At 39.5% G+C, this 12,268-nt stretch overlaps 1 protein-coding gene across 2 annotated transcripts in view; it reads left to right on the plus strand.

The window, feature by feature from the left end:
* Positions 1-12,268, plus strand: part of VPS13A (vacuolar protein sorting 13 homolog A) — a 4,910,496-nt gene that overhangs the window by 3,767,666 nt on the left and 1,130,562 nt on the right. For both annotated transcript variants that reach the window (XM_044060868.1, XM_044060869.1), the window contains exon 51: positions 10,723-10,851. In XM_044060868.1, the coding sequence (XP_043916803.1) occupies positions 10,723-10,851 (129 nt within the window). The remainder of the gene's footprint in view (positions 1-10,722; positions 10,852-12,268) is intronic.

Raw genomic sequence — 12,268 nt, forward strand, 5'->3', positions numbered from 1 at the left:
TTCCTGCATGGGACCTCAGTTATGTATTGGAAAAGCTCTCCCTGCCTACATTTGAACCAGCTGCTACTGCAGATCTAAAGTTCTTATCATGAAAAACAGCTCTGCTCCTGGCAGTTACTTCAGCAAGAAGGGCCTCAGAGCTACAGGCCCTCATGGCCGTGGAGCCTTTTATCATATTTTACCCTGACAGCGTGTCCCTCAAGACCAATCTTTCATTTATGCCTAAAGTTGTTTCCAGTGTGGCTCTTAACCAATCTATTCAGCTGCCAACTTTTTATCCAAATCCACAGAACAAGGGGGAGCGGATTCTGCATTCCTTGGATGTACACAGACAACTAAGATTCTACTTGAGCAGGACTAAAGCTCTAAGAAAAACTGGGCAGTTACTAGTGACATCTGCTGCAGGATCAGAGGGAAAGGCTATTTCAAAGCAGACTATTTCAAAGTGGATAAGCCACTGCATTTGTTTCTGCTACTTACACCATGGCAAACCGGTGCCCAAGGGCATTTAGGTCTCATTCCACCAGGGCTGCATCTACATCAGCAGCTTTTCTCAGAGGGGTACCAACCAAAGACATTCTAGAGGCTGCTACTTGGAGTTCTGTTCACACTTTTACAAAGCATTATCATTTGCCTCTCTACTCTTAAGTCCAGGACAAGCTTTGCCACTGCAGTTCTGCAGGGCCTTATAGCCGCCCCTAATGCAGTTTAGCTCCAGCCTCCCATCCATAGCTTTGGGATTCTACCCAAATGTAATGACTGCAACAGTGAAACACGAAGAACATAGTGCAGTTGTGTACACTTACCATAAATGTAGATGTTAGAGTGTATTCACTGTTGCAGTCCAGGTTACCCGCACGCCATCCCCCTTTTATTCTGGAGTTTCTCTTTCCTTCACTATCTTCTACAGCCTTTGTGGTGTATTTGCTTGTAGATGAAGATAAAGTTTGTTTTGGTGCATGTATATATAGCTTATATATATTTTTGCTGCCCATTTGGGGGGCACCTGACATCTGGGGCAAGAAAAACTAAAGAAAATGGCGTTGGCTGCCTGTTTTATACCCTTGATGACCTGATGTCATGGAAGAGGAGACAGCAACCAACGCAGGACCCAAGACTTGGAATTCAGGCTGACTGAGGGCAACCCGCCGGCAGATTACCCAAATGTAATGACTGCAACAGTGAATACACTCGAACATCTACATTTATGGTAAGTGTACACAGCTGTACTTTCCTTCTGCAAGAGTGGGAAAGCATTTGATGGACATGGGAAGAAAGTTTCTTCTTCTACCTTAGCCTTCGCAATAGTGAATTGTAAAGCTCATGTGTCCAAGTTCCTTGGCTTCTTTTGTTAATTGCTGATCTCTTTTTGTTTTTTAGAGACTGAGAGATCACTTAATTCCTTAATAATAATCTCTGTATCTCAGGTAACAATATTCTGTCTAAAATGTTCTTATGAAACTGCTCATTCTGTATCTAGAGCAGCTGCTACTGGGTCAGCGATGAGAAGATTTGCCTGGCTACATTCCCAGAATTTTCCAGAGGATGTCAAAGCTGAGATCCTGAATGCTTTCCTGGGTAAAGAAGTATTATTTGGCCTATTCTTTGCAAAGAAAAAGATTTGATGAAAGGAAAGTTAATTCAGGGAGTCTCTTGGAATTTTCAACCTTCCATGCCAAAGTGTAATAACTTTCCTTCCAGTTCAGGATCCTTTTATAGGAAATGGAATAAACAGTCTGAGTGAAGCACAGGCAAAAGGTGGCAGTGAGGATCCTCCAAAAATCAAGGACAGTCCAGACAAACTCAGACTGACTCTGTACCCTTTCATGCCTGCACGCCCAACAAACACACACTCACACACACACACACACACAGTCATGCGAGTAAAATTGTCCCAAGTTCTTGGTCTTCATTTCCCTCTGTGACACCAGATTACTTCAGATGCTTTGATTCTAGAGTCATTCAAAAAAGCCTAATCTAGCAGTGAGAGTCCCTACCACATTTCACAGGATTCCTTCACATTGTTGCAGTCAAACCTTGGCCGTACCTGCCAGTGGTCCATTAACATCAGTGCATTGCCCTTGTAAACAAATATGAATAACATAAAATAAGTGCTGGAGCAGATACTATCACAGAGGGTAATCGACCTTGTTCCTCCAGATCAAACAAGGAAAGAATTTTATTCAAGAATCTTTCTGGCTAAAAAGAAAGAAGGAACCTGTAGATCTGCCCTAGATTTTTCTTTTCTAAACCATCTTGTAAAAGTCACAAATTTCAAAATGCAGTCTTTGATAATTCTCATGCCACCTTTCAGTTTTGATAACTGTGGATTTAAAAAAAATGCTTATCATAGTTTAGTTCTAAAAAAATAAAGTCGTCAGGCATTTTCTTTTCTTATTTATTTTTAAGATCTTTCTGTGTCTGGTTTACACTTTCAATTCTCTGTCTTACTCTCTGGTTTGTCTGCAGTTCCAAGGGTATTTACAAAGTGCCTGGCACCAGTAATAGCCAATTGCAGGTTGCAGGGCATTCACATCTTCCCATATGTAGATGACTACCATATTTTTGCAGATTATTTTAGAACTTGTGAAAAATCTGTGGCTTGGTAAGAAACTTATCAGTCTGGGCTTTCAGGTGAACAGAGTGAAATTTTCTCTCAATTCATCAGCCAGGATTGTGTTCCTGGGATGTTTACTCAGGACAAAGCAGAGTTTTACATGGAACAATTTACAATACTCTCCAACCAGTGTCTGTCATCTTCCAGGGAATATCACAGGATACTGGGTTTTGTAACATCTACAGTTCTCATGATTCCTTTGTCCAGACTTCACATGAAAGAAAATTCAGTGGTTCCTCAAATCAGTTTGCAGCCACTATCAACACACTCTTATCATTTCAGATGACGCACTGGTAGCGTTGTCCTTCACAGCAAGAGGTTTTCCTGTTTGATACTCGGCTGGAGTGCCTTCCGTGCGGACTCTGCATGTCCTCCCTGCGTTTGTGTGGGTTTCCTCCGGGTGCTCCAGTTTCTTGCCACATTTCAAAGACATGCGTCTGGAGCCTCCGCTGAAAATTAGCTTTGTTCCAAGTCAGACTTTCCCGGTAAACAGATGTTAAATAAATAAGTAAATACATTTCAGGTTCAATTTCTGGGAGTTGTAAGAAGAGATTTACTCTGATGGATGAATCAATTATCCATAGATGCCTCAGACTTTCCTGGGGTGCTGTATCCAATGGGATGAAAGTTCAGGGTCTGTGGAACAAGCAGGACAGACTGAAACACGCAAATGTCAAAGAAATGTTGCTCTAATAAATGTTGTCAAACCTCTGTCATCTTTGTGTTGTTCGCTTTGTACTAATAATCACTGACAATGCTATAATGATATGGTACGTAAATGGGGGGAGCCGGATCCTACCTCCTTTGCAGACTAGCCATGGTAGTCTGGAATTTAGCAGCTCAGTACAGTTTATTTCTACAAGCCACTTGCTTTCTGTCTGAGAATAATGTTGTTACAGACAAGCTGAGCAGGTCCAGGACAGCACACACCCCCAACAAATGGAAGTTGAACCTAGGGTCTTCTAGAAATTGACCCATCTATGGGGAACTCCTCATGTAGATCTAGTTCCCTCCATTCACAACATGCAGCTAAAGAAATTCTGCCTCAAAACTCCTTATACAAAGTTCTGAAACACAGATGCTGTTTCATTCACTTGGATGAGATGCTTTTCCACCCTTTCCTTTGGTAACCAGGGTACTTCTAAAATTTTAGAAGGAATCACTCAGGATAATTGTGGTGACTCCCTTTTGGCCCAGAAATCAGTGTTTTTTTAAAAATGCCCAAAGGCACTTAGTACACACTTCATACAAGACAGGGGTTGTTTAATTCACCCTACCTTCAACTTCTTTATTTGACTGCCTGGATGATAGGGAGTCCAATATCTTTAGGCAATTTTTTATGAGGACTTGCAGCAGGTATTGGTATTGAGAGACTAAGAAAACTGCTACTAATAACTCATATATACGGGCAAGTCAAAAAGATTTTGTAGTTGCTGCCAAAGTAAGAACCAGGATCATTTTCAAGCCAGACTCCTCTCTGGTTCTGCAGTATTTGTGAGAGTTATCCTCTGGCCTTTCTTACTGCGGTGGTAGTGCTGCGGTAGCATTGTCTCCTCACAGTTAGACGTTGCCCATTCGATTCTCAGTTAGAGCGTCTTCTGTGTGGTGACATGCGTGAATGGGCATTCCTTTGTTGAAGGTTGTGCGTTAGGCCCGGCAAGCCAGCACGTAAAAATCTACTGCCAATCATTAGCGGACCGGAGTTCCGCTGTGGCGACCCCTAACTGGGAAAAGCCGAAAGACACAACATCCTCTGGCCTTTCTTACTCTTCTATAAAGCTTCACTTTTCAGCTATTTTTGCTCAACTGCCCATAGATGTCATCTTTTAACCCAGCTTCAACTCAGTTTTTGAAACGGGTTTTACATATCCATTCCCCTGGAAGAAAGATGTTTCCTCCTTAAGATCTTAGTTTTGTACTGGGGATGCTTGCACTTTTTCCATCTCAGTTAGTATATGAAGCTAATTTTGGGGGTCTTATCTTTAAAAAATATTGTTAATCCTTGCTCTAACTTCTTCTAAAAGAGAGTCTGAGTTACAATGATAAGTCAACCGTAGCTCATCTTTCACAAAGGTAGGGTAACTTTGAGAACAACTCTGTCATTTATGCTTTAAGTAGTTCCAAACTTTACCTTGATCCATGTTATTTATCTCGCTATCTTCTTTCCATAGGTTCATAGGCAAGTACTAGCCCTTGCAGGCCATTTTAAGGCTATCCATTTCCCCTTTTGGTGCTTGAATTAACCTATCCAGTTTGGTGTTAGATTGACCGTTACCCACCCCATGGTCGATAATTATATATTACTTCTAGCGAGGATAACTGGGATCGCACCATAGATAATTTTAGGGACCCATGCATGGAATAAAGCATTTAAGAGCTGCTTCTGTCCTTGCATAGTACTGGAGGTAGTCTTGAGGTAGATTTTCTGCTTCCCATCCATAGATCCAAGTTGCACTTGAATATGGACAGAGATGAGGTTTGTTTTACATGGATGGGGTGTCTACTCCAGAACAGTGGAGTCCTCTGGGAGAAAAACCTGTCCCTCCAAACTGTTCTGTTGATGTTGCAGAAGAGGTTTAGATCCCTAGAATGAGTGTTTCTGACACCATTTGAATTGCTGATATGCAGTAAATCCATCAGGACTAGGTCAGAAGATGCTTTGTATGCCAGACATAGATCACCTCTAACCAGTCTGCAGGATACAGAGCATAATGATAGGGCACCGAGTTGGTCCATCTAGGATGTATTGTTTATGCCTTGTATCCTTTTAGCAAGGTATCATTGTGGCATTCCAATTGTTGCATGCGTTTGGACAGGTAATGTGCCTAAGAAGGCATTATAATCGATGATTAGACAATGAGGGCTGAGTTAAGGGGGGGCAATGACATCCATAGATCTAGAAAAATCCCTTTGTTTATAAGCTGTGCAGTATAGAACTTTCTTATGACAGTGGACACATGTTGGTTGAAAGTTAAATCACTGTCCACATAAATTTCCAAATCCTACACAACTAGATAATTTCTTAGGAGCATATTGTCAATGCAGTAGTACCCTAGGGTAAATGACTTCTGAAAGGATGCAATAATATATTTTTGGCATTTAGTTTTGTGACACCCATGCACTGGCCCAGTAATCAAGGAGCCTCAGTCCTCACCACTAACACCAGTTGGGGGCGTCCATATAGGGAAAGGATAATAAATACACACACAGTAAAGTACAATTTCGCTTATGAGCACACAGAGATCACAGTCAGTCTGGGGCTGGTTTCTCCCTTTCTCTCTAGGTCCCCAATAAGACTCCCCACTGGCACAGCTATAGGGTCCAGATCTCAGCCTAATGGGCAAGCTAAAACCTCCAGAACCCTCTCTGTCCAACTAGTGCTTCATGTCCTTGCCCAAGTAGCCGACACACGCACACTTTGAGATAAGAGTTTATACAACCACACAGACACTCCTGGAGAAGGCTGGCACAGGTTCTCCAGCTGTGCCCCTTTTACCCAGACTATATGGTAGAAATCACTGCCACCACTCAGCTAATATTTATCAGCTACTCAAAGGCCATTAAAAGGGTGTCCAAATTATTACTGTGCAATATTATTATCCAAATGGTAAGTGCAACCTAACAGTCAAGACTTATTTGGAGTGACTTGATACAGTATCACTATATATATCCAATGTACTCTAGAGCTTAAATTATCTCTACACAAAACAGCCACAGTTGAAAAGTTTAAAAATATTTAATAATTAATAAAAACACAAGACAATACTTCTTGCAACACAGTGCTAGTCAAGAGTTCAGAGATCACAGAGAAATGCTTAAACTAATACCATAGAAAAGTTATGACATCACAGAAAAACAAACTAGTCTAATCTTCCTATTTCCTAGCTATATCTAAGAGAAACACTAACGTCTAAGATCCTACTTACATATAGATACAGGCAGTGCTGGTGATGTTGAATGTTCTCAAGACAAATGCTCTCATGCCCTCATTCTTTCTCTCCTTAAACTGATAATGCAGTGCCACTGATTAATTTCAGATTACATAATTTCTTTCTGGTTCCCAGGCTACTAGACATTCAAAAGTTAATAGCCCCTTTGATCTTGCAGATGGTCAGGAACTAGAGCAATAAAAGAAGTTATATATACAAAGTCTAGCCATTAACTCTGGTCTCAAAACAGTAGGCAGAATTCCTTCATCCAGACATATTGGCTCGGAATTTTCACATCAAAGACAGTCATAAAATGCTTGCCTTAGCTTTCCTACAGCAAAGTGCACTGTAGTTACATTTTTGCAGTTCAGTATCCAATGCAATCTTTTCACATTTAAGAGAACACGCCTGTGGCTTACATTAATTACAAATGACAGAATTATCTACAAACTTCTATCTGGCTAGGCTGGCAGCCTTTACCTATCTTCACAAGTTTCATTCCATGATTTTGACTTATTTATTTGAGACAAACCTATTTGCAGGATGGCTTAACCATTTTGGGATTCAATGAGTACTCATAGCTTGGAGTTACCTGTCTGCTTAGACAACCAGAGCCCTTTGGCATTGGCTTTTACTTCAGAGAAGTAGATGTCAAACAGGAGCGGTCCCATGACAGAACCCTGGGGGATTTCATTGGTGACTGGTCTCATTGTGAAGGTAACTTCCCAAATTTTGATTTCCTGAGTCCTATCTGTGAGCCAGTTGACAGTCCAGCAGGTGACATATGGGGTTATTCCTAGTTTATTTAGCATTTTTTATTGTGCCCAAGTAGGAGATTGTGCCAAAAGCTTTGGCCAGAACAAGGTATGCAGTGTGAACCATTTTACCTTCATCCATTGCTTTCATAACCTTTTCAAAAAAAAAAATCCACCAAGTTGAGTAAACATGACTTGCCCTTGAAGAATCCAAACTGAGAAGGGTCCATTGCTTCAAGGTTCCCTATATTCTAATTGATTAATTCCATGCTAAGTCTTACCATGACATTGGATATGAGGCTGGTCACACGTATAGGTCTGTGGAAGGTTCTCCCTTGTACAGGGGCATGACTGTAGCCGTTCTCCATTCACTTGGTATAAAACCTGTATGGTGGCTGAGGTTAAACAGAGTTAGTTAGGGGTTGTGGTTAAATTGTGCTCCATGCTATTTCTGATGCACTCCAGGGATATTGTCAGGGCCCATCAATGCAATATTTTTAGCTTTTAATAACTTTTTTAGAACTTGGTCTCATGATAGCTGAAGGCGAGACATTTCCAGGTATATTTTGAGGGGGAAGAGAGGAGGGGGGGGGGGTAAAGTTAGACCTGAATTTATCAGCTAGTAGTTTGGCTATATCTTCAGTCTCAGTGCAGGTAACATCATTCTCAGTCAGCTTAGCATATTGAATGTTGTACTTTTGAGATTGCAAACGTAACTAAAAAAGGAATTGTGATTGTCTGTCTCGGTTAACTGTTTTAACCTTGAATGTGGGTTTGGTGGATGTTAAGCTTCTGAGTTGCTTCTCTGTTTCAGTGTGAGGACTGCATCATTCTGTGAATTACTGTTCTTTCTTTTTGTCAAAATTCTCTTCCTTTTATTGCTAATTGCTAATAATTATGGTTCCACCATGTAGGTTTGTTTCTAGCATTTGCCCTGTGATTATTCCTACCCATTACAGCGGCATCTCTGCAGCTGTTTACATGCTGGTATAGTGTGATGGTGAACACTTCTGTGTATTCTGCAGAGTTAACTGGGTTTGGTAGGGATTTGAAGCTTTTCAGTGTATTACTTAGGAGTAGGTAGTTAGTCTAAGAGAAATTTCTAACGGTACCTTGGATGGAAGGAATTTCCAATTTCAATTTTATTTCCAGAATCTAAAAATAGGAGAGAATGCATTCTGGGTGTTCATGGGCAGCTCAGCTACTACATTGATAGGACAGAAACCTTCAGGTGTTCTGATTAGCTGTTAATTTAAGGTGCAGTCAGTATCAAAACCATTTCTAAGTTCTCATGCTATTGCTTTTTGTTTTTTTTTTTTACCATAACAAATCACTTTAGACAAGGTCAGGGTATATTCTAGCAAGGCTTTGGCTTCTTCTGGGGCTTTTTGGACACCTTCACCAAGTACTACAAATTAGACTCTAGCAGTAGGTCCTGAGCAGGCTTTGCTAGGCCTGTTCTGCAAGGGTTTCTAGACTCTGGTCCTTCTTCCTTCCCCTTTCTTTTTAAGTTTTGGTAGTCTATCCATATAGATTAGGTTACTACAACCATGATCTAATGATGAGCATAGTACAGTTGTAAACTTACCATAATAGATGTTCAGATATATCACTGTTGCAGCAGTAACACTCTTCATCCCCCTTATTGATTTATATATATTTGTTTTTCCAGGGTGGGTGCTTTCTTTTTCCTTTTCTCTAACCTTCCTTTCGCAGAGGCATGAAAGCTTTGAAGGTTTGGTGCCCTAACCACTGATTTTATATTGCTCTCCATGAGCTGTTCAGCAGTTGCAGTGTGTGGAAGGTACTCTGAAACTTTGGATACTGATATACAGCTCAGACTACTGCAGCAGTGATCCATTAGAAAATCTGCTGTTTTGGTAAGCTTAGTTAACACAACTGTACTTTCCTCAATATAGGAGTTAAATCTCACACAAAGGCATTATGCTCAAGTGACATTTGTTTACAAGCATATGTATTCAGGAGCATTACAACTTGCTTATTTGCATTAATAAACAGCAGGCAAGAATTAAGCTTATAGGCTGAAGCAAAGAACAAGCCTTTCTTGAGTCCTTCTGTCACCCTTTGACATCAGTATACTGAGACCTCTGACATATTTTTACAAATATAATTATGCGAAGCAGCAAAACATAAAGTTCTTAATTTTGTAACTGCTGTATGAAGTCATAAGCATGTACCATACTTACCTTATCATGACCTCTAAACATGAGTGTTAAGATGATGTTCGGATCAGTTTAAGTGACCAGCACTTGCAGTCTTTGGATAACAAGAAGTCTCTTCATTATTATATAAAGGAATGCTGCAAGTAAGCACATATCCTTTACACGTGTCTGCTTTTCACTTCTGGTGAGCAAATTTAGAGTAAACCACCTTCAAGAGCTGACTTAAGATAGCTTCCTGCAGCCACTACATTTGTTCTGTGATTAGCAGACAAGTGGCTTTAACCATTAGAGTCCACTTTGCCAAAAGTGTTCTAGCTTTACTGGCGACTGTTAGTGGTATTACATTTGGATATTTGTAAAAGTGTTAATGGTAGAAATATATATGCACATAGACAGCACTACTGCTGCATAAGTGTATAACCCAGCTCTAGAAACTAAATTAGGAATGGCAAACTCATAGAAAACACATTGAGAAATGTCTGTGCTTCACTGATAACTTTGCTTTTTAGATTGCTTATTTTTAAGTGTGTTCCAGGCATAATTGTGATAAGTGGCTTTTTGTGTTTTATATGAACATATCTCCAAGTTTATATGTCATCATCTTTGAACTTGCTTTTATATCTTTCATATCTGCTGTTCATTCTGCTGTAAAATAAGTGACTGAGTATTTTTTTTGGAAATTTTTACTCCTCTTTTTACTGGTATATTTTGTACATAGTTTTGCTATGAATTTTTGGGCATGGAAGTTGTATTTTTTCCCTTTTGTAGGCAACACTTGCATTCTTTTACCTGTTTCACATGCACCTGCAGCTGTTCTTTCAGTGGTATATAGCTCCAGAGTAGTCTAAGCTAACAAACTAAATTTGGGTGCATGGGACTTTTAGACATAGTTACTGACTTTTTTTTTATTTCATGAAGAGTACAGATAAGTGACAAAAATGCAAAATAACAAGAAATTAAGGGATAAAAATTTGATTGCATGAAAGGAAACGCTTATGATGGAATGTCTATGCATCTCTTCACTGTTCTTTTGCTTGACACTTTTTATGCTTAAATGTATTTTTGTATTGAAAAATATAATGAAACTTAGTATATTTTAACCTGATTAATACAGTTAGTGATTTTTTTATTAATTTTCCGATTTTCATTGACCTAAGTGCTGCTTGATTTATTTGTTTTGTTAATTGACTATTACTAAATTCACTTGTTTAGTTAGTAACATAAAACTTTCTTTTTAGTGTGTTCCGTTTTGGCCGGAGAAAGATTCCAACAAACTTCAAGTTAAACTTCCAGATTTTCAGATGCCTTCTAAGTCTGTTAATTTCAATAAGCAAGAAAATGGCACACTACTGCAGTTGGACAATAAGGTAAACAAGTATGTGTAATTGTTTGGAGGTGACATTTTGAAAAAGATGTTTGCTATCAGTAATAAAATAATATAATTTTAAGCAGCATTCCAGTATAATGTAAAGTAGGAAAAAGTGAAAGCCATCCATTTGTGGGAGCCTAATGGACTGAAACACAGGCTTCAGCTTAAAATATAGTCTTTATTTTCCAGTCTTTAATCATCTTATGTTATTTCAGCAAATTCTTTCACCTTTGTTATCTGAATTTAAATACCCGGCATTTAGGGAAAATAAGAAAACTCAAACCATCTAGTTGTGTCAACCCAGCAGACCAAAGGCTAGTCTTCAGTTAAAAATAGTGTTTATTTCAATTTTTAATAAATGTTATCATCAGAGCAAGAATTTTCACCTAGAGTATATGCATATAAAATTCTGAGCCCCATTTTTAGATTTTGTTTCCCCGTTGACTTGCTGTTTCTCACCCTTCTCAGAATAGTGCCAGTTTGCCATACAGTCCTTTTCCATTTTCATTTGGTTGCATTTTTGCAGTTGGCTCAACATCACATTGTTGTTGTCACTTCTAATCTACTTAATGCAGTGTTTAATCAGTACTGCAACACAGCCTATTACCTGCATCTAATGCTTGTGTTCCTGCTCCTGGAAAAAATGGGAGTAGTAGGTAATCCTCCTGAATTCCTGTCATAAAGCAAATTGTTATTTACAATCTTTAGTGCGCCTTCTGTGTGGAGTCTGCATGTCCTCCCCACGGTCGAGTGGCGTTCGAAAGACATGCGTAAATGGGCGTGCCTTCGTTAAAAGGTTGGGTGTCGAGCTGGCACCTTAAAAATCTACTGCCAATTATTAGCGGACCGGAGTTCCGCTGTGTTGACCCCTAACCGAGAAAAACCAAAAGAAGAACGAGTGTGTAAATTCTGTAGTATCCCTAATGTGAGAGTATGGCTCTGTTTATAAAACATACATCTTCTAGATGACAACCTGATTTTAACTGTTGAGTTTCACAGTGTGTAAGTTGTAGGTGTGGGATGAGATTTTCATCTGTAATATAGCTGTACAAACACTCGTGGTTTTACCATGCAGATGTTTTGATGAAAATGTATTAGCATTAATAGAAATTAATTTGACCAGTTCATGCCTGTGAAATAGAAAGCTTGTATAGAATGCAGAATATGGGGTTCATAGGAGTGAGTAGCAGTAGACATGGAAAAAAAGCTTGCTCTGCAGATTACAGACTGATTGTTTCCTCAGCGTATCTTTTATTTAAATTGAAAATGGAAAAATGTGTATATTTTGTTTCAAGCAGATGGTGGTGTTATATTCCCAGGTAAGTACTATAGCAATAACCCACGCCTGGGTGTGGGTAATGCGGGATTTACCCACGGTTGGCATGGTTTGGTCCCGACCAAACAAAGACAACCGT

The sequence above is a fragment of the Protopterus annectens genome, chromosome 2.part0 (assembly GCF_019279795.1).
Source record: "Protopterus annectens isolate FY-2018-M chromosome 2.part0, PAN1.0, whole genome shotgun sequence".
Classification (NCBI taxonomy): domain Eukaryota; kingdom Metazoa; phylum Chordata; order Ceratodontiformes; family Protopteridae; genus Protopterus; species Protopterus annectens.